The sequence below is a fragment of the Magallana gigas genome, chromosome 7, assembly GCF_963853765.1.
Source record: "Magallana gigas chromosome 7, xbMagGiga1.1, whole genome shotgun sequence".
Lineage (NCBI taxonomy): Eukaryota > Metazoa > Mollusca > Bivalvia > Ostreida > Ostreidae > Magallana > Magallana gigas.
In genome coordinates, this window is record NC_088859.1 from 43,431,869 (window position 1) to 43,455,685 (window position 23,817).

At 33.7% G+C, this 23,817-nt stretch overlaps 3 protein-coding genes across 4 annotated transcripts; 1 reads left to right on the forward strand and 2 right to left on the reverse strand.

Annotated features, from left to right (window-relative positions):
- Positions 1-1,529: 1,529 nt before the first annotated feature.
- LOC105328938 (nuclear protein localization protein 4 homolog) lies at positions 1,530-12,139 on the reverse strand. 2 transcript variants are annotated; one of them, XM_034458727.2, is made up of 15 exons: positions 11,999-12,139; positions 10,811-10,894; positions 10,011-10,123; positions 9,420-9,656; positions 9,277-9,325; positions 8,591-8,685; positions 8,308-8,431; positions 7,476-7,655; positions 7,082-7,243; positions 6,831-6,957; positions 6,451-6,611; positions 4,979-5,158; positions 3,344-3,463; positions 3,118-3,229; positions 1,530-2,362 (listed from the first exon to the last, which is right to left on the reverse strand). In XM_034458727.2, the coding sequence occupies exons 1-15, from the start codon at positions 12,017-12,019 to the stop codon at positions 2,202-2,204; spliced, it is 1,926 nt and encodes a 641-aa protein (XP_034314618.1). In that variant the 5' UTR covers positions 12,020-12,139; the 3' UTR covers positions 1,530-2,201. The 2 variants fall into 2 exon arrangements, with proteins under 2 accessions (XP_034314618.1, XP_034314619.1); XM_034458728.2 differs by lacking the exon at positions 11,999-12,139 and adding an exon at positions 11,778-11,804.
- A 171-nt stretch (positions 12,140-12,310) lies between these two features.
- LOC105328908 (uncharacterized) lies at positions 12,311-16,259 on the forward strand. The gene is made up of 9 exons (XM_034458729.2): positions 12,311-12,443; positions 12,586-13,357; positions 13,661-13,862; positions 14,026-14,055; positions 14,555-14,631; positions 14,791-14,858; positions 14,974-15,076; positions 15,322-15,352; positions 15,950-16,259. Exons 1-9 carry the CDS (start codon positions 12,380-12,382, stop codon positions 16,100-16,102), a joined length of 1,500 nt encoding a protein of 499 aa, XP_034314620.2. The 5' UTR covers positions 12,311-12,379; the 3' UTR covers positions 16,103-16,259.
- Positions 16,260-16,457: 198 nt separating this feature from the next.
- On the reverse strand, positions 16,458-19,144 carry LOC105328907 (L-threonine ammonia-lyase). The gene is made up of 3 exons (XM_011429947.4): positions 18,978-19,144; positions 18,139-18,487; positions 16,458-17,105 (listed from the first exon to the last, which is right to left on the reverse strand). Exons 1-3 carry the CDS (start codon positions 19,101-19,103, stop codon positions 16,597-16,599), a joined length of 984 nt encoding a protein of 327 aa, XP_011428249.4. The 5' UTR covers positions 19,104-19,144; the 3' UTR covers positions 16,458-16,596.
- Positions 19,145-23,817: the final 4,673 nt, after the last annotated feature.

The window sequence follows — 23,817 nt, forward strand, 5'->3', positions numbered from 1 at the left end:
TTTTCTGCAATGTCGCCACCTTCATATCCCCGATGAATCACCAACGAAAGCATTTTATTGTTTAAATATAAACTTGACGTTCAATTAATACGATGATTAAAGGTGTTTGAAACGTTTAATTTCCTTTTGAAACCCTATAGTGTTTTTGTGCAATTTGTCAAAACACCGAAAATTAGTTTTTATCTACGTAAAACATACATTAAACGTTTCGTCATAACAACTTTTGAATGTATCATCATACAACTTTTGAATGTATCATTGTAGCAAGGACAGTGGACTTTGAACGTATCATTTTTCTTCAAGGGTTTGTTGCTAAAATTAAAATAGCAGCTACAGGAATGAATTATATATAGAAACTTTTGCGAATATCAATTTAAAGCTTAGATAACAGGCTAACATTCTGATATTGTATTATTTCAATAGCACACACCGTTTTAGTTTGTAAAGTGTCCAAACCTCAAAGTTTGCATTTCCCCCCAAAATTGCATTAAAAGATGGCTCAAAACTCTTCATGTTGCAATGCGTTTTAAAAAACAAAACTGGTCATAAAAGAGCAACTATATAACTCTACTTTTAACCAAATATTATGAGATAAATATTTGTTTAAGATTGATTATAAAGAACATTTCTTTCCTCAATGAACGTCTGCTGTGCAGGTAAACAGACAATTTTGAATGTATCACACGGCACTTGAATGCAATGGTTCAAAGCGGTTGTACGGTGTGTGTCAAGCGACAGCAATTAAGATTTCATTCACGTCTGATGATTATGCCCAGAATCAATTAACTTTAATGCAAATAATTTATTACGAAACTGAACAATTTCTTAAGCTAACTGAATGGTCAGTCATATTTTTTAGCATTTGACACCCAATGAAAAATTGTGAACTTTTTAAATTTGATGTGAAAAATATTAAAGCTAACACATTAGTAGCAAAAACGTTAACTTTAATATTTCAAAGTATTCTAATTTTTATTAGAACCATTTTAACAAGAGCTTGGACTTTTTTGGTAGTTATGTCGAACAGCAATGTGACGTAGACCCGTCTATTTCATTGCTACCCACTCAACCACGGCTCTTTGAAATCAACAAGATTTGTGTGGCTTTTTAGCTAAGATTACGCAATCGGTGCATATTTCACTTGAAATCGCTTCATTTTTAACTTGTTTTGACACAAGGAATAGATATATATGCCCTACTGAAAGTCCAAGGTCTTGTTAAAATGGTTCTAACATGTTTTCGGGCTTCAAAACACTACTTGCTGATATGGTCTCAAATCAAACTACCAAATGACTCAAACATTTTTCATTTCCATCAAAACGACATGTATTAGTGGTCGAAATCATTGTGAACTTGCATCTGGAAACCCCCACAAAATACAAATCAACCCTCTTCACTATAACTCACAAAGGTTTAGTGATACGATGCCAGTTCTAAAAAAAAAATCCCTTAAAATTTTGCCTGAAGGGAGAAGTTATTGATGATAACAATTTTATATAAGTGCTGAAATATGTAAACAAAACACAGAATTCTTTTCAAATATTTAATGACTTTTTACAAGTTGAATTGCATGTCAATTATTGGGGAAAAATAACTACTTGGCATTTTCATAAAATAGAATGGTTTCTTGCTTTTTCTCTAATTTTGACAAAATTTGTTATCTGAAAGTTACTTAAACAGTTCCATTGATTGTAGGTCTAATGGTCATCAATAGATAGAACTGTTAATTACTGTAAATAGAATTTTCAAAAGAAAAGATCACAAAAAACCAAAAAGGTTTCTTTCTGGACACTATTCCAGAACAATAAAAAACCAAAGTTAATCAGAAAACTATAATTCTTGTGCTTTTCACTGAAATACATATACATGTAACATGTTGGCATTTCAATTAATTATTAGCACTTTTGAATTACACTTATAACAAAAATAGCACTATATTAGATGCTGTACCCCTATCATTCAGGATGAGTAACTCTTGTCTTCAGCAATACTTAGAAATATAAATAGCCCAATAAATACAACAATGTTTGTGTTTCTAATTTCTTTGCTCTTACCTGAGGATAAATAAACCAAGACGCAGTTTAGCTGTAATACAAATAAATAGAAAACTCTTGCTTTTAACTGAGTTGCCTCTACATGCAGCAGAACATGCATTCTAGAATGTGGTAAATCAAAAATGTCACTAATTGTAATTTTCTCTGTTACTTTGGTAGAGAGCACATATCACACGCTGATTTCTCAGGTACATTAAGGTAGGTACAGTGAGCACATGTCCACATCCCAGCCCCCGAGCCGATGGGGGGTAATGGGGAGGCACCCGGACCAACGTAAGACGGCTCTCTCTGAACTCGGGGAGTAGCTTCTAAAAAATAAAATGTAAACGTTAAACCAGTTTATAGTTAAATATCAATCTGACTGCCATGGTGATAACAAACAAGTAAAGGACCCCACAAGAGGATGGAGACGTTGATTTATTAACCGAGTACTCGTAAATTGAGAGACAGCATCTTGTCCAAATACAATTCAGTTCTGTTATTATAAAAAACATTGTTTTCTTGGCTTAATTGGTAGATAACTGTTAAGTAGAACATTGCTAAAATAATGTTAAAGTTACAATTTCAAATGTTCATCATGGTACATACATGTGTACACATAGTCATTAAAGCTGAACACTGCTCGTAAATAGGCACTGTCCGCCATATTTCTCTTTAATCACTGCTGTCCCTACAACCCTTTATATAAGGGACAGACCTCTAAACAGTTCAATATACTTCGCTGTAGAGGTCTTACCTGTGTGGACCTACATCTTGTCTCGCCGTGTTACCCGGTCGCGATGAAATTATCAAATTTTACGCACTTTTTGAAGCCAGGAGAATACTAACATCAAATAAATTGGTCAATGCATTATTTACGAACAGAAAATGAACATAAGATAAGAAAAAAATGCATAAAATCTAAAGACCACGAAAGGAATACTACATGTCGGCCACGAGGTTCAGGTGTGCAATCGGGTGTAACAAAATCGAAGGGTTTATATACCAGGTATCTGTGTGACGGTGCCTATCTACGAGCGGTGTTCTGCTTTAACTCAAATCTTTATACATAATCATCACTTACCATGAGCAGCCATGATTTCTTCTACAGTCGCCCATTCTTGACATTTCTTAAAATGAAATGCTATGTCTACATTGTTTGTTTTTACTGCTTCCAGTAATGGTGCTATGGTGTTCTACAATGAAACAAAATCAAGACAATAATCTAAGCATCTGTGGGTATATACATGTATAAACAATTGGCAATATTGTAACCATTTTTCTCACAGTTTATCAAACTTGAGGTTTACCATATTCAATGGAATCATATCTGATGTTGCAAGGAAAACCAGAAGATGGAAGTCAGAGACAGCTTCTAGGAACCTGTCGGGAGGGAACTGTTGTAGATAAGAGGACAGCGAGGTGTAGTCCTGGAAAATGTAAAATACAACATGAAAAGAACAGAATTTGATGCATACATATTTACACTTGCAAATGTTTTCCCTTATATAACACTGTTTGAGCAATCCGCTGTTATTTCTGCATAACATCATTATGGGTCAAGAGGTCAAAGTAGCGCATGAATAATATAGGTCACTACTTTAATTTTCTATGTACACAAACTAATCGACTTGTGCTGAAACACACCTATTAGATATCGTAATGAAAACATAATTTAGGCATAAAAAATAAACGTACATGTATTTGTATTTTGTTATACGAAGTGTTATTCATTCATTCTCATAAAAATTGCGGGGATAAATGATTCATGTTGGATAACACGTTAGGCATGTAAACAGAATGTTTATGGTTCGACATCGTAACGAGGCGTTCTTGTAAATTACAATCGTAATTTGTCAATGGAGTTAATTCAGTTAAAATTTATTTCTGATTTTATTACAAGCCTCGATCAAAATTGCAAAAGCAATATTACAGACCTTTCGTGTGTAGTACATTCACGGATCACGGTCAAATTTTAAAACTCCTTTGTGTTTTCTGTCCGATTTGTTCCGTAAAAAGATCATCGAAGTTAAAATCGCTTTCCTCTATAATGTCGGAGGAAATCATTATGCTACTGAATCTGATTCTGCGATAGATTTCCCCCTGAAATTGCGTAAGTATACTCTAGGCCTAACTCAACTTTCAATCGCTTGTTTTAAATTTCTAACCGCTCTGCGACTTCAACACAGGTGGTACTATTCCGCCAAGCTTCAATAAGTTTTTCCAATTGTACAAGTGAATTTTCTTTTCTGTTACCCTTTTTGATGATAAAAAAGTGTTGTCTCCTCAAAAGTAGTGTCATATTCATTAATCACAATAATCAAATGCTTGCAACATTGTTGCACTATTTTTTGTTACGTCATTTTAATCGAAGCGGCTTTCTAGGTCATCACAAAAGAGGAAGTATGGAGCATTGTTAGTGTTATAATTTGCAACAAATGTAAATATAAGAAATAAGGTATCATTTTTGGATGTCTATCGGGATATAGATACGGGTTGGTACGTGATCAAATCTTCCATAAAGCCCTTCGGGCTTTATGGGATTTGATCACGTGACCAACCCGTATCTATATCCCGATAGACATCCAAAAATGATACCTTATTTCTTAAATGTACATGATACATTGACTACCGGTAATTGAAAGTTCTAGTCTAGGTAATCAAGAATTGAACTGAACTGAGCTTTATATATTTTACAACAATTGATAAACAATTAAGTTCTACAACTTATATTAATATCTCTCATTGACACTGATGTTAGTACAAAGAGGTAATTGATGTGGGAGGAAGGTGGAGTATTGACACATCTTAAGTCATCATTTCTAATCACATGTATGTTGCTTAAAGATACCAGTTTTATAATTAAAACTTTAGATCAGATAAAAGTAAAATTTATAAAATATATCAGAACTTTTGGTGGCTGGTAACAAAAAGCTGAAACAAACCTGTGTTTCTCCAATTTCCTGTCTGTTTTCCACATGAAACAGTTTAGCTTCAGTGTGGAGATGAGCTTTGAACGTGTACTGAGCAGAAAGTGGAAAAGCTGCAGGCATATCCACCAGTAAATACTCCACTGGTAATGGTCTAGCCAACTGAGTGACCTCGTTACCATACGTATCCTTGACCTAAAATAAAGCCTTCTTTTTAAGGGTATAGTAAAACTCGGTTATACCTAAGTCCTAAGGACCAAAGGATATACTTTGCTACATCAATAGTTCATTATATCTGAATAATGAATTTGTAATAATCAGTATAGCAAATTTCTTATATTGAAGCTTTCTTCCATAACACTAAATTTTATGTTTATTGAGACAAAACATTTTTAAAACTGCTTGGTCTGATTTTATATCAAATTTTGTGCACGCTTTTAAACGATGGTTATGCTAAGTATATGTATAATAATAGACATTCGATGCTGTAGTTTTCCCAGTCAATTAAGCCAAATTTCAATGAAAAAAATCATGTACAAAATTTGTTAACAAAACAAACGACATTAAAGGGTATCGCGTTATTTTGCCTCATGTTAAAATTCACCCTGATGTCGAGATGGGTATGCTTGTATTAGGACTTTGACATCGCTATAAATAAAGGTCGTAATGTTCAGGCAAATTACAAATAAACCTGTGTACGTTTTGTTTGCTAATATTTCTGAAGTTTGCTTCGTTTACAATCGATGCATAGCATGCGGGTTGAATAACTGCAATCATTCAGGGGACAAAACCAAACAGTTCCATTTTCTAAACATTCCCATGATGCATTTTGGTTTGTTTTTTCGTTTGCCCAAAAAGAAATTATTTTATTTACTTTGAATATTTCTAACTTTGAAATGAGACTGATTCTGCTGGTGTAAATAGGAGAAAGTCCATAACTTTCTAAGATAAATGGTTTGTATGGAAAAATTATTTGACACTGTCATAACAAAATAATCGGACCAAGCAGCTTTAAAAAAATTTTGGAACTTAAAATAATCTGATTTGTAAATTGAAGGATTTATGTGGAATTAAATTTATTTAAATCATTACGTCAAGTATTATTTTTAACATTTGAAATTAAAAAGAAATTTGCTATAAAGGTTTAAATTTTTGTTATTTGTTTACCTCTACAGGACCCAAAATTAATTACTTATATCCAAATTTGTTATGATCATTAAATTTTGCAAGAATTTGTTAAGATTTTTGCAGGGGACTCCACAAAATGTTGCTATATCTGTGTTTGTACTAAATTTGAAAAACAAACAATGTAACCCGTGCATAAACAATGATTTTTTAAGATATAAAATATTCTTACTCTACTTCATGGTTGAAACTGTGGGGATTTATTAAAGAGAAATGTACAGTACGGTACATTAAATACTGAATTCATTTCTAAACTATAAACATAATTTAATGCACATATAAAAACATTCTCATAGGCAAACCTTATAAAATACATCGGGTACATATTGCTTTTCTGATGATTCTTTGATATAGCCCAGCTCTGGGGCGTCCTTTGTTGGAATCAGGCAGTCATCGTTCACCAGGGCCATACACTGATTGGAAACCTGGTATCCCTCGAAGTGAATCTGATCGGACGCATCACCTTATGTAGACAAGGAAATTAGACTCTAACTCATTGTCACTTTGTAAATTCTTCTGAGTTTGTACACATATACCGGTAGTTAAATTAATAAACATATTTATACTGCAATGTAAACTAAGTCATAATTTAAGATCAATTTGACAGCCACTATACTTTGGTATTGATTTAATTACAATAACTGTTGACTGCAGGAAGTCACAAAATGGTGATGTTTTTTACCTGTGACTACTACAGTGACAAACTTGGATCCAAAGTGTCCATCTGGAGACAATTTGCAAGGATTAGTGTACTTGTTTTGATAGTCAGCAGCCATGATACATTCTTGTGCACTCAGAAAATGAGAATTCTACAACAAAATGACATTTTCTCTTCAGAGAATTTTGAAAACTTGAAATTTTCTCCAAAATGAATTTAATACCAGGTTTTGACTTTATTAAGATTTTCTACTTATGCTACAGTATTTGACTTACTATATTTCCTCGAAAGTGCTTGACGGTGCCTTTGTTGAGATCATCTGCAAGCAGATCAGTGAATATCCAACCCACCGGACGAATACCCACTGCCTCTGCCAACCGGTTCACTTGACCTTCCAAAGGGTCTTCAAGTAACTCTAGCACATTTTTGCTACTTTTCTATAATCAATAAAAAATTGGAAAAATATTTTAGTTTTTTGACAAAAGAATGGTATGATGTTTTAACACTGCAAACATATGCTGAATAGAATCATAATAATTTTACAAAAACTTATCATGTGAATGAATCTTAACTTAAAACATCTAAATTTTAGTCAAAGGGAAAAATCCCGTTTTTCAGTGCAAAATGGCAATGATAATTCTTTACTGTAATGAGTTAAATTCCGGATACCTGTGGAGGTTCGTAGATAGCAGCTACAGTAGCCTTGATACCAAGGGGCGTGTCCTTATGTGGCTCATATCGACCATACATAATTCCTAGCCGTTGGTTTCCTGTTCTTCGCCAGTAGTTCAAGAATCGGTCAACAATGGAGGCATTCTCAAACATCACATAGTCTACATGTCTGTATCTCTGAAATAGACCAAACATACTTTCAAATTCAATTTCTTTTTAAAACTTTTACTTGAGTTTTTTTAATAGACTAATCCCTGCAGGGATTTTCAAAAAAATAAAATGCTATGTGATTTTTTTAATAAATGACCTTGACTTTTATCAAATGTTCTTAGGTCAAGGTCATTAGTAATCTGTAATCTTTGTGGCAAGGAAGAGCTTCTGATGTTTGGTCTTTAAGAATTTAAGGACTGGATGTATGATTATTCTTACATGTATATACACCCTCAAGAGGTATAAGAAAAGTTATCAGGAAAGAGGAATGACATAAATCATTATATAAGACATCTCTCTCAAATAAATATTTGAACAGTATAGTTATCCTTTTGATATTGAGTGCCTGGGCTGCATTTTACAAAAGAACTTACGACAAAGTCGTAAATATGAACAGTTTCATAAAATGATCTTTAAAGAACAAAATTGACATAAAACCATTTGTTTACAAATATTTCAATTACCATAATTATATTTTCCAGCCATAAGAAAAAAACCATTCATTAGTTGAGGATTTATTAGCATTCGTTATTTTGGTCTTAAGTCTCAAGTTCTTTTGTAAAACGCAGCCCTGATTTCTTGTAAATCAAGAGGAGAACTACAATGTCTCAAGACTAACCTGTCTGTTGAGAGTGACTGCGTTTGGCTGACATTTCGTACAGATACCTCCCGGCCATGGCGGATGTTCTGTACACCCAGGCTTAATCTTACAACTAAGATTCTCTAAGGAAACAAATTTTCCTCTGAAAATACCAAATAAATCTCATTAAAACAATAGATGCATTTTACAAATACATTTATAATTTTATATGTGTACTATTGTATGTATCTAATTTGTCATGATTTTAATAAACAATGTTACAAATTATAGGGTCATTCATCAAATTATCTGTCAGACTTACTTATCAGCACCTCCTGTAAGTTTTCTGATGTAGGAATGAAATGATAGAAATTTTATTGGAGGGTCACAGCTGTTTAGAAACTCCTCATCATATGGCTAAAAAGGAGAGATTGAATCAAATCATTAACTAAAAAAGCCTAGATACATTATACAATTATTGCTGTTTTTGAGGTCAATATGATGATTAAGCTACCCAAGAAATACAATATTTACCGAGCTGAAGGAGAGGTGAATATTGTACTTTGAGGGTAGCTAAATCATCGTATTGATAAAAACAACAGCAATAATTGTTTTATTATATAATTTAACAACGATATCAAATTGAGTGTTATCAAGCTTTAGTTTGAAGCCATAGCCAAATAAATTGAGAAACGCAATATTTCATTTGGCAATCTATTTTTAGTCCAATGTAGAGAAAATCAAATGCTATATTGATCTTCTAGGTCAATTGCAGGTAAATAAATGTATAACGTTTTAATATTTCTAGATTGTTGGATATCAATCAATCACAGAGCTAGGAATTTATCAATCATATAATAATAAATACAATGTATCATCTTTTTCAACAAATGTCACAAAATTTGAAACACTTTAAAAATAAGTACAAGAATTCAAGTACACAAACAGGAATAAAAATCCCTTTGATGTTCTTGAACCGTTGAAAAAAAATCATCTAAAACCACTTACTTCCAGAGGGACACAGTGCAGACATTTACCCTGAGGTCCATGGCGACAGCTGAAACAAATTTTGTTGTTGTTAAGTTGTACTCACAAGAAGCTCTTTGCATTGCAATGTGTTCTTTGTTAATCTTAATATATTTTTTGCTTACAGTTGTTCATTCCTACTCCTGTAGATTTTGCCATCTTCTTTGTAGAGAATCTGATCCACCTCATCCTCAACAACAGATTGTGAGGAGCCTGAGGACATTGAGGAGCCAGAGATACTGACAGAGCCCATGTCTCCTGTGATATTGGAGGTACCTGAGGCACTATTCATACTGGTACTGTCCAAGCTGGCATTACTCTGTTTGCGGTCTGAGGACAACAGAAACAACATGTCTCCATGTCTGAAACAAAATTCATAAACATTAACTATCATCATTATCAAGACATGGTGTTGAGTTACCTTATCTTTCATTCAAAACATTGAATGCTTGTACTGTAAGTACACATTCATTTTCCCTTTGTTCAATTGTTGTTTGAAGTATAATATTTTTATATAAATTCAATAAAAAGGGTTGTAATAAAACTCTTATAATAATAAATCAACAATAGGTCAAAAGTCAGTTTCATTTCCCTTATTCTAAAATTGATTTATCAAGTGATCACAAATAGTGAGTTATGGTTATAGCAAATCAAATATCTTTTTTTAGGTACTTTGCTATAATGGGGTTTTTACTGTAGATAGTTAAATAACAGACTTGATTTTGTAGGTATCCAGAGTTTTGGCCCTGGACGTCCTGATCCAGTCTTTCTTATCTCGAGATTTGTAGACATTCCAGCCAGTGTCTCCTAATCCAAACTCCTGCTGAATCTGTTCAAAGATCACATGTAAATCTCTCAAATCTTAGAAACAAGCAAATTGATCTGTCTGGTCATCAGCAATAAAGAGTTAGAACCATTTTAAAAAGACAAACTTTTGGTACAACATATATATCTATCTCTTGCACCAAACGAGTTAAAAATGATGCTGGTTTAAAGTGAAATATACATAAATTGTGTAGTCTTAGCTCAAAAGTCAGACAAGTCTGATTGATTTCACAAATAGCTATAAAAATAATAGCTGAGTGACCAATGATGAAATAGACAGGCCTTCGTCACATTGCTGTCTAACACAACTATCCAAGTCCAAGCTCTTGTTAAAATGGTTCCATTTTCAAACAATAATTACAGATTTACTTTTTTTTTTTTATAAAGAGTTATTTCATAGATGGCACCATTGTCTGAATTCAATCCTAAACAAGTACATGTATTTAATTATTGATTTCAACACAAATTCAAGTTTTTGTTGCATTCTTGTTTGTTTATAGATTTCAAAAATGGTGAAGGACTCAAACACATTACACATACTAAGGATATAAATTATTCATAAACCTGAGTAAAATTCAGTTAATTGGTCCTTTCTCAGTATTGCTATCAGATACAGCCCTAGTTACTGGTTATGTAGTGACATTTGTCTGTTGTTTTATTGTAGGGCTATGCTTTAATTATTGGATATTACCTTGTTTAAGAAGTCTGCTATTGTTTCTGAAGGTTTTGATTCAATTCTCTTTGTCCCATGTTCTGGTGACTGAACTCTAACAATCTATGAAAACAAAAAAACAGTACATACAATGTATACACAGTGTGAATTTCTACTACATGAACTAAGGGTGAAATTTGATTGGAAGGAAAAAGTGATCTTAAATATAGATAATTATTTTGAAAACAGAAGCTATAGTACAGCTCGTTGTAATCACTAGGCAGCACTAAGAAAACATGGGGAAAAGAAATAGCTGTTCAGTCATCTTAAAATCATTTCTTTGAATACTTTAGGACTTTAAAAAAAAGAGAGCTTTTATACCTCCTTCCTTTTTTTTAAATTTTTTTTTTTTTAGATATTGTTGAGATAGATGTAAACATATATAGGTAATATAAAGCCCTACATGGACACTTTAAAATGAACGTGAATCAAGCATCTCATAATACAGTAGGTTATACACTGCAGGTTACTACAGTGCAAACCAATCCCTCTGTCATAGATATAAAATTTTGTTTGATATCTGATGATGGAGATGATGTACCACCTTATTAATAAGAATATTTCCAAGTTATTGAAACAGAAAAATTTATTTATTTTAAGCCCCTATGATTCAATCACAAATTCGGTAGATGCATTACTCTTTAACACAAAAAACTATCTTGGATGCATATATGCTTAAAAATTACATCCAATGCTAAGAAATAAGCATATATCCATAATGTACAATAAGCAAACCACATGTAAGTTTATAGTTGGAAAAATATAAATAATGTCAATCCTATTATTTTATATAAGAGAATTTGACCATTGGCTAAAGCCTAATGACAAGATAAAAAAATTGTATGATTCTTTTAAAATCTACGTTTAATATTTTTTCCTGTATAAAGAAATTTGGCATGCGTGTGAATTAGAATCCATCAAAATTTATAAATTCAACAATACAAACCCTGTTTGCCATGTCTTAAGTCATTTACATATGTATAACTATAATATAAAAGTAAAACCGTTATTTCATGCAGGTCATCTCTAAAACTGTCACGATGACGTACTAAATGTTCAGTGCCGGTAACGTCAAATCTGATGTAAACAAGCGATTTTAATCAATATGAATTGTTGATATACGGTGTTGAGAAACTCAATAATCAGATCTTATAAAAGATAGCTTACAATCTGTTTAGACTTCGACATTCTTTGTATAATTCACAAGAAACATTCGTCTGCAACAGCTGACTTGCAAATTCTTGTTCTTCCACAAATTTTTCGTCAATGTAATATAGGCGCTTCGAATAGAATGTGCAAACCCTCTTTGGTTTAAACATTTAAATGATTTAAAAACTAGTCTCCAAAAAAAGCGCATAAATAACTAAAATGTTTATTTTTCTTTATCTCTGTTAATTTCATGTATATTACTTTATGATATTGGTTATACTGGTATCGTTTTAAACGTTATAACATAGGTATATACTTTTTTGGTATATATTCGGTTATTTAGCTCAATGTTTACCAAAGGGGCGAGGTAATCCGAATGTGGTGGTCAATGTAAACAACATGGCTTCCACTAAAACATTCGACATGTCAATGCTTCACAAAGAACTGAAACGTCCACTTAACCGTAAGATTTTTAGAATGCAGTCTTTTACTAGTTAAAATATAGTTTTAGTCAATCCTTACCATGATTATGCAACAGCACTGTTTCAGACATGCAATGTTTGTTCACATACAAAACTGAAAGTTTAAATGATTTTACATTGTAGCGAATCAAGGAAAAAATCCCCAACAGCGGTATACTATAGAGGAATTTCATAACAGAAGTAAATTATTCCCATGTACACAAACAAACAAACTCTTTCAAAAGAGTCCAAACCCTTCAGTTCAAGATGAGAAGCAGGAAACCAACGAACTAAAACTGATATCACACCGTCCTCCATCAGCAGCGAAAAAATCTAACAGGGTGCAAAGTGCAAAATGCAGAATAGAAGGAAACTGGAAACTAGACAACAATGACAGTAACCACGGACTGTCTCACTCAAAGTTAAATTCTAGTCATCTCAAATCAGCCTCCAACAACAAAGGAAAAGACAGTTACTGTAGTGAAGATCATGATAAACAAATAATTCCATTTCATGGAAAACCTATGCCCGTTTTTGATGTTGGTGACAATGCTCCATTTCCTACGTACAATTTTCAAGAGAAGAAAAATATGAAATATGTTGGCAAATATGACAAGCCTTTTACATTTAAAAACGAAGGAAATTTGATTGACTTTAAGGAATATGTAACTGTTCCTGATGAAGAAAATCAGCCAGCTGTTAAAGTAAAAGCAAGACCTTCATCTGCAAAATGCTCAAGGGTAAAAACAGATAACACAGAAAATATCATACCTGTTGTTTTTAACTTAGCCACAAACCAGCAGGTGTATGGTGAAGAGACTGATTCAAAATGTAGTTCAAATCAAGAAACCTGTTACAAATTAGCAACCAGTGATGGTTTGTTAAATAAATTCCACAAGGAGGAAGGAATTAAAAGGTATATATATCCTACCATAAAGTGTCAACATATTTAAATGTGTATGTAAAAAAAATATATATATTTTTGAATTTAGCAATGTATCACCAGGTGACTAGGTTTAAAAAAAAAACGTGGTGGTTCAGAAATACTCTGAATGATAAATTTTGTGAATTCTTATTCAAACATTTTGTTACATAGAAATCACAAAAAATCAACCTGTAAAATTATCCATATTTATAGTTTGCAAGTTTAGAATTGTAAAATAATGTCTTGGTATACATTTTGGTAAATGAAATATTTTGTTTTAACCTTGATAAATAGATCAACACCACAAAGTCTGGATGATATCATGCCATGGTTATCAGATTGCTACACAAAAGAGGACCTTGGTATTGACCCCTCACGCTGTTTGGTTTTCCTACCATCCCTCAGTGCTGACAGCTACAACGATTTACCTGTGGTTCCCTCTCCTCAATCAGCTAAAGAAGATCTGCCATACAAGGAAAAAGTCAAGCCTCCATTAGTAAGACTTTGGTCATTCATTAAAATCTATAAACTGACATGTACCATCATTTGTAATTGCACTGTTGAAGTTAAAGGCATAACAATGTTCCTACAATTGTTTGTAACAAGTTTTTTTTTTATTTTACCTTTTCTCATATTGATGCATGTAATAATTTTTGCAGGTTAACAAAAAATACAGTCATCCATCATGGGTAAGTTTTCATCATACTAATGAAACTGTTATTATCAAATGGTTCATTAAATTTCATTTCCTTAAATAATTTCTACAAAGTAAAAAATGAATTTCTACATGCATATATATGTATACACATTTTAAAATAGTGTGAGTTCAAGACTAACTGGAGTGATTTATCTCCTTTTCAGGTTTGTTTGCTTTTCCATATCATTTTTTTTATACATATATATATATATACAATGTGTACTGTAGAAGCACATATATATTTTCATTTGGTTAAAATGTCATTTTTTAAACCGAATACAATTTTGTTGGCATTTGATTTTGTCATATTGTAATCCCTAAAAAATATCGCATATGAACTCTGTATTTATTGATACTTGGTTAAAAAATTTGTCATGGATTTAATTTAATTGATTTATACTGCCAATGAAATATTTCTGGTTCTACAGTAATTAGCATGTTATTACCTTGGTAAACAAATTATTAGCAGTTGCATATGTCCTCTTTGATAGAAAAAGAAACACAGAGTTGATGACTGGGCATGCAGCCATACTAAACCAGAGTCAACATGCTATGGCTTCGATTATGGGTATTAATTATGATGCAACATAACAATTAAAAAGAATATTAAAAATGAATATTTAATAAATATATACTAGTATAGACAATTTTTCTTTATGGAAAGTGATTCAAATTGTGAAAATATGATAAGAATTATGTTGATGAAAATTTGTTATTCAATTTCAAGGATAATTGAGCCAAGAACAGCTGCTGTAATACGCAAAGAAATTGAAGATCTCGAAAATCTAATGAAAGGTGAGAGAAGTTAAAAAAATATCATATACTGGTAAAAAATACCATACTTTAAGTGCAGCAAAACAAGATATGATCTTTTTACTTTCAACATCAACATATTATCTAAACCATCCAGGGATTGGTAACATGGACAGTGACTGTATGATGGTCAGGTATCAAGCCGAGATCGAAAAGTTCAGACAGACATACAGGGACACCATGGCTCTAGTCCCAGACAGGTAAGATTTGCATGGTCAATTCTTACTTTTAAAATTCCCTGAGCATTGATTAGCATAAGTAGAAATATAGAAACATATCTTTATAATCAGTTGAATAAACACAAGCAATGATAATGTAGTTTTATGTGTATATAAAAGTATTAAGTATTACTGTTATCTTATTACTTATACAGAAATGTTTCAAACATAAAAATGATGTACATTGTATATGCATTGATTCATGATTTCTTTCTATTCCTTTCTAGACTCCTCCATTCCCCAGTACCAGTAGACACGGTAAGCTTATACAAAATTGTATAGGTGTACACAATCTTAACAATAACAAAACATGTGTATACTTGTTTTCAACTACAGTCAAACTTTGTTATCTCAAACTAAAAAAAACTGTTTAAAAATTTCGAGATATCCAAGTACTTGAAATATTGGGGGTAAAATACATAAAAAATTAAATTTTTTCATGGAAATTAAAGTTGAAACGATTTCAAAATTTTCATTGTATGACATGCAAGACATCACAATTAGAGACTGCTGCTCATGCTTATACATGTACCGTGTGATTTTGTTGAAAATTCTGTTTTAAAGGAGGTACATTCTACCATTAATCACTCATCTCAAACTGAAGAAAAAAAATATTTTTAAAATTTTGAGATACATGTATTTTGATACAAGTCTGTTGCTTATTAATAACGTAAGTTTGGACACAAAAATGTACGGGTAGTAGACATCGTCGGAACCCACCGGTTTTCTATCCGTTACACTGCTTTGAAAGCAGTGTAACGGATAGAAAACCCGTGGGTTCCGACGATGGGGTAGTAGAATGTATTGATGAATGCATTGATTGTCAGTATATTTAAAATAAATTGATACTTTCAGTTTGGACTCCGGCAGTTCTATCGGGAACACGATGAGATCATGCTTGAAATACGACGTCAACACTCTCTGTGTATTCAGGAGCTAGCGCAGTTAGAGACAGAAGTAGAAATTGATAGTGACAGAAAGTACTTTAAACACGTGATTCCTAACTGACCAATCATCAATAGTCACGTTGAAGAGCTTCTTGTCATTGATTGGTCCCAAATTGAATTTATTCATCAAAAATTTACAATATGCGGTTTTAGACACTTCTCTAGGTGAACACTTTATAAAAGTGGTTTAATGTTAATTGGTGCTAGGTCTCACATTTTCATCCATCTTTGATCATTTCATTGCAATTAGTTTTTATGAATACAAATAAATAGCATTGTTTGATGTACAATGTAGGTCCGTGTTCAAAAATATACTAGAAAAATAAAATTTCACAATAATTAGAAATAGATGCTTTATGATTAATCTTTTAATAGTTTATTTCCATTCTGTTATTATGCATATTTTTACATGTAAATGTATCTTTCACTCTTATTTTGTAAAGATATATTTTTATTTTATTTATAGCAAGAATCTCAATTAGTGCCAAATGTGCTTTATAATTAAGTTTTTAATATGGCTTTAATAATAAATAGATTTTTATATGTTGTCTTTTCTTATTGTGGTATTTTCCCCTCCAGTGCTTGTATCAATTTATTGGTATCGATATTGCCACCGGAAATTACGCAAACAATATTTCCGCTGAGTCTGTCAGAAAACTTTTCAGACAGAGCGGCGGCCACAGTTGCAGCACCGGCGCCTTCTGCTACCACTCTGTTTCTTTCTGCGAGCAACTTAACGGAGTCCGCAACTTCTTGTAATGTAACAACTAATGAGTCATCCACAAGGTTGCTTACGAGCGGCCACATTGAATCCAGCACCGATTTTCCTCCCATACCATCCACAAAGCTCGCAATGTAGTTAAAGGTAGATGGCTTCCCCAAATCGAGTGACAATTTCAGAGGAGCGGCGGTTTCCACTTCACATGCGTACACCTTGGCGTTCGTTCTGAGGGATTTTACAGCAGACGATACTCCAGATATTAGACCACCCCCGCCGTATGGACAAATGACCACGTCAACGTCTGGCAAGTCCTCGACGATCTCTAGACCAATGGTACCATTTCCTATAATAAAAAAAACATGATTTATGTCCCAGTCACACTTAACTAAAAACATTAACGGACTTCCAACAAATGAAAAGACTACTACTTGAAGCAATCTGTCGGATTTCCGTAGTTTATGAAAGCCATTTCCGCCGCCGCCGCTGTTGTAGATTCTTTAATAAGTAGTGTATTGTAGCGTACAAAGCTGACAACATGCGTACGATTACCGGCATTTTTCCGCACACTCAGTGACCAGTTAGTACATTTCACCGTTTGCAATTGAGTAACGAATTAGAATCAATTGCAGTTTAACCGATGGCGCAACGCATGGGAAACGGACAAAACGACGTTCGAACGGTAAACTAATGGTTGTGTATCGGTTACGTCAAAGCAAGTTCGATTTAGGGTTTTCTCGGCCGATAGTTAGGTTATAAACTTGGGTCCAACGGACTTCAACGGAAACCAAATGGTCAAATACAGAAAAGGACGCGTGCACTTTCCATACTAAACGCAGGCAAAACCAAAAAGTATCCTTGCTCTAAGTGTACAAATGAGTCCAGTGGTTTACGTTACAAGTAATAGTTTAAATATGCTAAAACATTCTGGACAGAAAGGACTTCAGCAAACTTCCATGTTTCCAAGAATGCATTCACCGAAAAAGTAAAAAAAAAAAAACGCACACAAAAGGAAACGAACAAATGAAAAAATGCCATAATTTGGACGTCCATTAACGTTATCCGGTGAAGCGCGACTGAGCATATACAGTCTTGATCGACATGATAAGACCATCTACCCTCTCGTTATCTATGAAGTTCTTACGTTTTGCATGATCCGTCTTTTTAAAACTATGTTTGTTCATTGCGATTCAGTTCGTACATTGTCAAACAAATGGTCGTATCAAAGTTTGTTCATTGCGATTCAGCTCTACAATTGTCAAACGAATGGTCGTATCGAAGTTTGTTCATTGCGATTCAGTTCGTACATTGTCACACGAATGATCGTATCAAAGGTTTGGTGCTGCTTACTGAATCGATAGAGAGACCGAGGCACTTACCTGCGATAACAGCGGGGTCACACACAGGGTGGATAAACTTGCCCTTCATTCCCTCATACTGGTGAGTTTGAATTACTTCCCACCATTTGTCAAACGGTACTTTAACAATATCTCCGCCAAGTCGTTTAATTGCCTCCAGTTTCGTGACGGGTGCGTGGTCAGGGACGACTACATTACAGGGAATCCCCCTTTCTCTGGCGTTCCAAGCGAGGCCTTGGGCAAAGTTCCCGGCACTGGCCGTGTACACCCCATCCTTCAGTTCTTCTGAAGATAAATTTGCTAAGGCATTCCCTGCTCCTCTGATTTTGAAAGATCCAATTGGTTGTAAATTCTCCAATTTGAGATATATCTGTCAGTATAAAAAATAAACGGGAACATCTTATGTATGTATATGATATTGTCCGACTGAATATTTAGAATCACTACTGTCTATTAATAACTGATGACTTTGACTAGGACAGAGTTTATTCATTTAATTTCACTTATTTCAATCATTTAAAAATAACATCTCTCTCTCTCTCTCTCTCTCTCTAACATTAAAATACACACGACGTGTAACTGTTATTTATAAGCGTCTGGGTTGTGAGAAACTTTTTCTTCTTCTATTTTTTGTGACCCGTATTGGATTCCATACTCGGCCAAAACGTGCGAAATAAAGCTACTTACTCAGGGTATTTTAGTATTAATTGTATAATAATTTATATTGAATTTAATCAGTACCAAATAGAGCGCCCCATTGCTATTTTTGCGACGATTTAAATGTTAGAATTTGGTCTAGTCGCGCGCCGATATAGGTCCTCGTCCCCGTAATATGCTTATTAATATTCAGTATAATTTACCTGCTTGCCCGGTACATTGTAGTTGAGAGGAATGAGCGGCGTGCGTATGATAGACTCCTCTATGTTGTCTTTAGCCGCTGTGATACTTTGAAAGGGAATGTTATCCGTAGGCGTTCTGAGATCCATGTTCCGGGAAGTGTAGGTCCATAGTGCAATCCTAATTAAATTGGCGCGAAAATTTGAAAACATTTAGCTGCTATTCAAACTTTTTTAGGAAACAGTTTGGATTCTTAGAAACTTTCCATTCCGGAACTTCTTTTAAATCTCTCGGGTATTTCGTTGTTTTACTGATTCTTTTAACATGTTAAGCAGTTGTAGGTTCAGATACGGGGGTAGGTAGTTCATAAACTTCTTGAACCCCCTTAAGTCCCACCATCAAAAATCAACCAAACTAAAAGATAAACCTGGCTTTTACGAATTATCCCGTTATAAAGTGTTATTTTCTCGATTTTACGAGTAAGTTGTCTCGTTATATACAAAATTGATGCAATTACAGAATTTGAAACGTACTACCATAACTTCAAAACGAACCGTACTGTTTCCCTTAAGAAAAGAACCGTACCATGCAAGAAACATACCGTTCTGTTCGCAAAACAAACATACCATTCAGAAAACGAACTGTGCTGTTCACAAATCGAATCATACCCTACAAAAAATTTAAAGTACTGTTCAGAAACGAATTGAACAGTACAAAAAGGTTGGCAATGATAACTTGCGCAAATCCCGTCCCGATGCTTACTGTACGGTAAAAACTCCAATAACAATCATTCTGAGAGTATTGCAAAAGCAATACACGTCCCCTACCGGTTTGTATTATTCTACGAAAGAACAGACTCTGAGGAAATTAAAACTATAACGTTATAGTTGATATAGAAGTTAAATACAAAGTCGGTAAAATAATACTCTTTATTTTATCTCATGTAATTTCGCCAAGTCAATTAGGTATTCGCCGGTAAAAATTTGTGAAAACGATGCACTGTTATGCACAATATCATTTCTTACCGTCTTCTGTAACGTTACCCCGAATCAAACCAAACAGTTAAACAGCCGAACCCGACAACGAACCCGATTGTGATAATACAAAAAAAAACCTGCCGATTAAATTTACAACACAATGTATGACACTATTTCACAGAATTTATTTGTTTGTTAGAAATGATAAAAGGAATGGTACAAGTAACGCACGATATTATTTCTAACTACACAGTGGCCTCGTTTATTCAATACACACCGAACCCGATAACGAACCCGAACATTAAAAAGTTGGAATATAAAAAATTAATTTTCTCGAAAATATGTCAGCCAAACGCTATAAAAGTGTAAACTTGATCTGTAGTTTGACATTTTGAAGCTGTTCAGTAAGTTTCATATTATTCCTCAAACGCATAAAGAAAAAAAGTGTGGAAAACTGAAATGGGACAGACAGACGGACGGACGGACTGACGGACGCAGAGGAAAGCTATAGTCCCCTCAGGTGAAACCGCTAGGGGCGACTTAACGCCATGACGTATTTGATGCAACGCATCCTTTTAGGTTCCACTAAAATAAATGGAAACCATGTTAATGCACACGGATGACCATTTATTATGCTTTAATAATGTTAATAAGTAAACATTGATCGCTCATTTAACGAATGCGTATGTTATTTATCACATCATCGTCCCAGAAAAAGTTAGATAACATAATAAAAAACAAAACAGTAACTTGCGTTTAAAATCTGAAGGGGAATGTGCGGCCATTTTTTGCATTTGAGGATAAGAATGTAAACATTTCTTGAACTGGTTCTTTCTGCCCGAAACTGACCAAAAATGTTGCCAAAAGATATAAAAGCAACAAGCATTCTGAGAGTATTGCATAAGCAATACACGTCCCCTACCGGTTTGTATTATTCTATGAAAGCTAAGCACACAACTATTTCAGAGCTATTGTAAACGAGATTTCATGCTTTAATCAGAGATAAAAGAACAGAGGAAATTAAAACTAGTTGATATAGAAATTAAATAGGAAATAGGTAAATAATACTCTTTATTTCATCTCCTGTAATTTCGCCAAGTCTATTCTGTATTCGCTGGTAAAAATTTGTGAAAACAATGCACTGTTATGCACAATATCATTTCTTACCGTCTTCTGTACCCCGAATCAAACCAAACAGTTAAACAGCCCAACCCGACAACGAACCCGATTGTAATAATAATACAAAATAAAACCTGCCGATTAAATTTACAACACAATGCTTGACACTATTTTATAGAATTTATTTGTTTGTTAGAAATGATAAAAGGAATGGTACAGGAAAAGGAATGGTACAAGTAACGCACGATATTATTACTGACTACACACTGACCTCGTTTATTCAGTTACACACCGAACCCGATAACGAACCCGAACATTAAAAAATTGGACTATAAAAAATTAATTTTCTCGAAAATATGTCAATCAGACGCTACAAAAGTGTAAACTTGATCTGTAGTTTGACATTTTGAAGCTGTTCAGCAAGTTTCATATTATTCCTCAAATGCATAAAGAAAAAAAAGTGTGGAAAACTGAAGTGGGACAGACAGACGGACTGACGGACGGACCGACAGACGGACGGACGGACGGACGGACAGACGGACTGACGGACGCAGAGGAAAGCTATAGTCCCCTCCGGTGAAACCGGTAGGGGACTAATAAATATGAGGTCCTACATGTCATTTTGTTTGAAAAGTAAGCATACAAGAACAGGACAATGCCTTTTTAATCACTAAGAACAACTGTCGAACTGCGCAGGTACAGACTTATTTTGAAGATTTAATGATCTGAAAAAATCTGAAGGGGGTTCATTGGGTCCTCTCTACAATTATTTGTTGAGAAAAAGTTTGAATTGTGCTCATTTAAGTTGTAACTTTGCCTCAAAATAGGGTACCCTATTTTTTATTAGTCGGCATGGGATCTATTTTAGAACAAGAAAAATCCAGTCAATACTTAGAACTCATGTGTCTTTGAAGACACACTGACGTTATATTTCCATAGAAAATAATAACAACCGTTTTTAATTTGATATACATGTACATCTCTATACCTCTCCCATGTCTGATTTATGGGGATTTTTTATTTCTATAAGTATAAAATAAAGTATATTCTTTTTAGAAATGGGATAGGGGTCCAAAAAAGTGATTGTCTTAAACTCAAAACGTTTACATCATATTTCAATGAAAATATATCTGCAATGTACCTCCATAGACACAGACAAATATGTCTTGGTGTTTTTGAGGCCCATTTTAAGAATAGGGTACATATGTACCTTAGTTTGAGACAAAGTTACAACTTAAATTAGCAAATTTCAAACTTTTCCCCAACAAATGATTGTAAAGAGGACACCAATGAACACCCTTCAGGTTTTTAAATCTTCAAAATACGTCGGTACCTGCGCAGTTCGACAACTTATCTTAGTGATTAAAAAGGCATTATTATGCCCCCCTTCGAAGAAGTGAGGGCATATTGCTCTGCTGCTGTCTGTCGGTCGGTCGGTCCACCAACAGTTTCCGTTCATTTTCTTTGCAAAGGATAAACATATTGAAATGAAATTTGGTATACTGGTTTATCATGATAATATCTAGGTCAAGTTTGATATTGGGTACGATCGAACAATTTTCGACAGAGTTATGGCCCTTGGACTTAGACAAATTCGAGTTATTTGCAGTTTCCGCTCATTTTTTTCGCAGAGGATGAACATATTAAAATGAAATTTAGTATACAGGTTTATCATAATAATATCTAGGTAAAGTTCGATATTGGGTACGATCGGGCAATTTTCGACAGAGTTATGGCTTTTGGACTTAGAAAAATTCGAGTTATTTGCAGCTTCCGCTCATTTTCTTCGCAAAGGGTGCACATATTAATATGAAATTTGGTATGCAGGTTTATCTAAATAATATCTAGGTCAAGTTTGATTTTGGGTATGATAGAGCAATTTCCGCATAGTTATGCCCCTTGGACTTGGAATTCCAAATATTTGCAGTTTACGTTCATTTTCTTTGTGGATGTTTCCAAGGGAGGGGGCATAAGTGTTTCAAATCTCTTGTTCTGTTCTTGTATTCATACTTTTCGAACAAAACGACATTTAGGACTTCTTATTTATTGCTTTTATATCTTTTTGGCAACATTTTTGGTCAGTTTCGGGCAGAAAGAAGCCAGTTCAAGAAATGTTAAGATTCTTATCCTCAAATGTACAAGATGACCGCACATTACCCAATAACCTTTGCAACAAATATTTTGGCAGTGTAACGTGTCGGGTTTCGGTCCGTGCCCGGTTTACCCGAGTTTTATAAGGAATGGGATAAGAATAAAAAAGTTCGTCTTAAGGAAAAATTTAATGCAACATATACAGATATATATATATATATATATATATATATATATATATATATATATATATATATATATATATATATATATATATATATATATTGTTCTTTTTTTCAATATTAACCCACTGCCCTTGCAATCTGGCAAGGCAACTTGTCACCCTGCCACTTTGTCATTCAACCTGACACTTTATTAACTCTTCTCGCATGATCACCGGTGTGAGATTGGTTTTTCCAGTGTGAAACAGCAGTGTGAGATTTTTCAGTCTTATACTGTGTATTACTACGCCGCTTTAAAACATAAACAAACGTTGTCTGCTGTAGAAAAATGCAAAATGATGGATTGAGATTACCCATTTTGATCAATCAATTACAATCTATCATATTTTTATTGGAAAAAAATTGTCGTAGGCTCTCAATTTTACTTGCACTATTTGAAGCACGTGGAGAGATAAACCAAAAGTAATCTTTTGAGCGTCATAACAGAAAGTTGT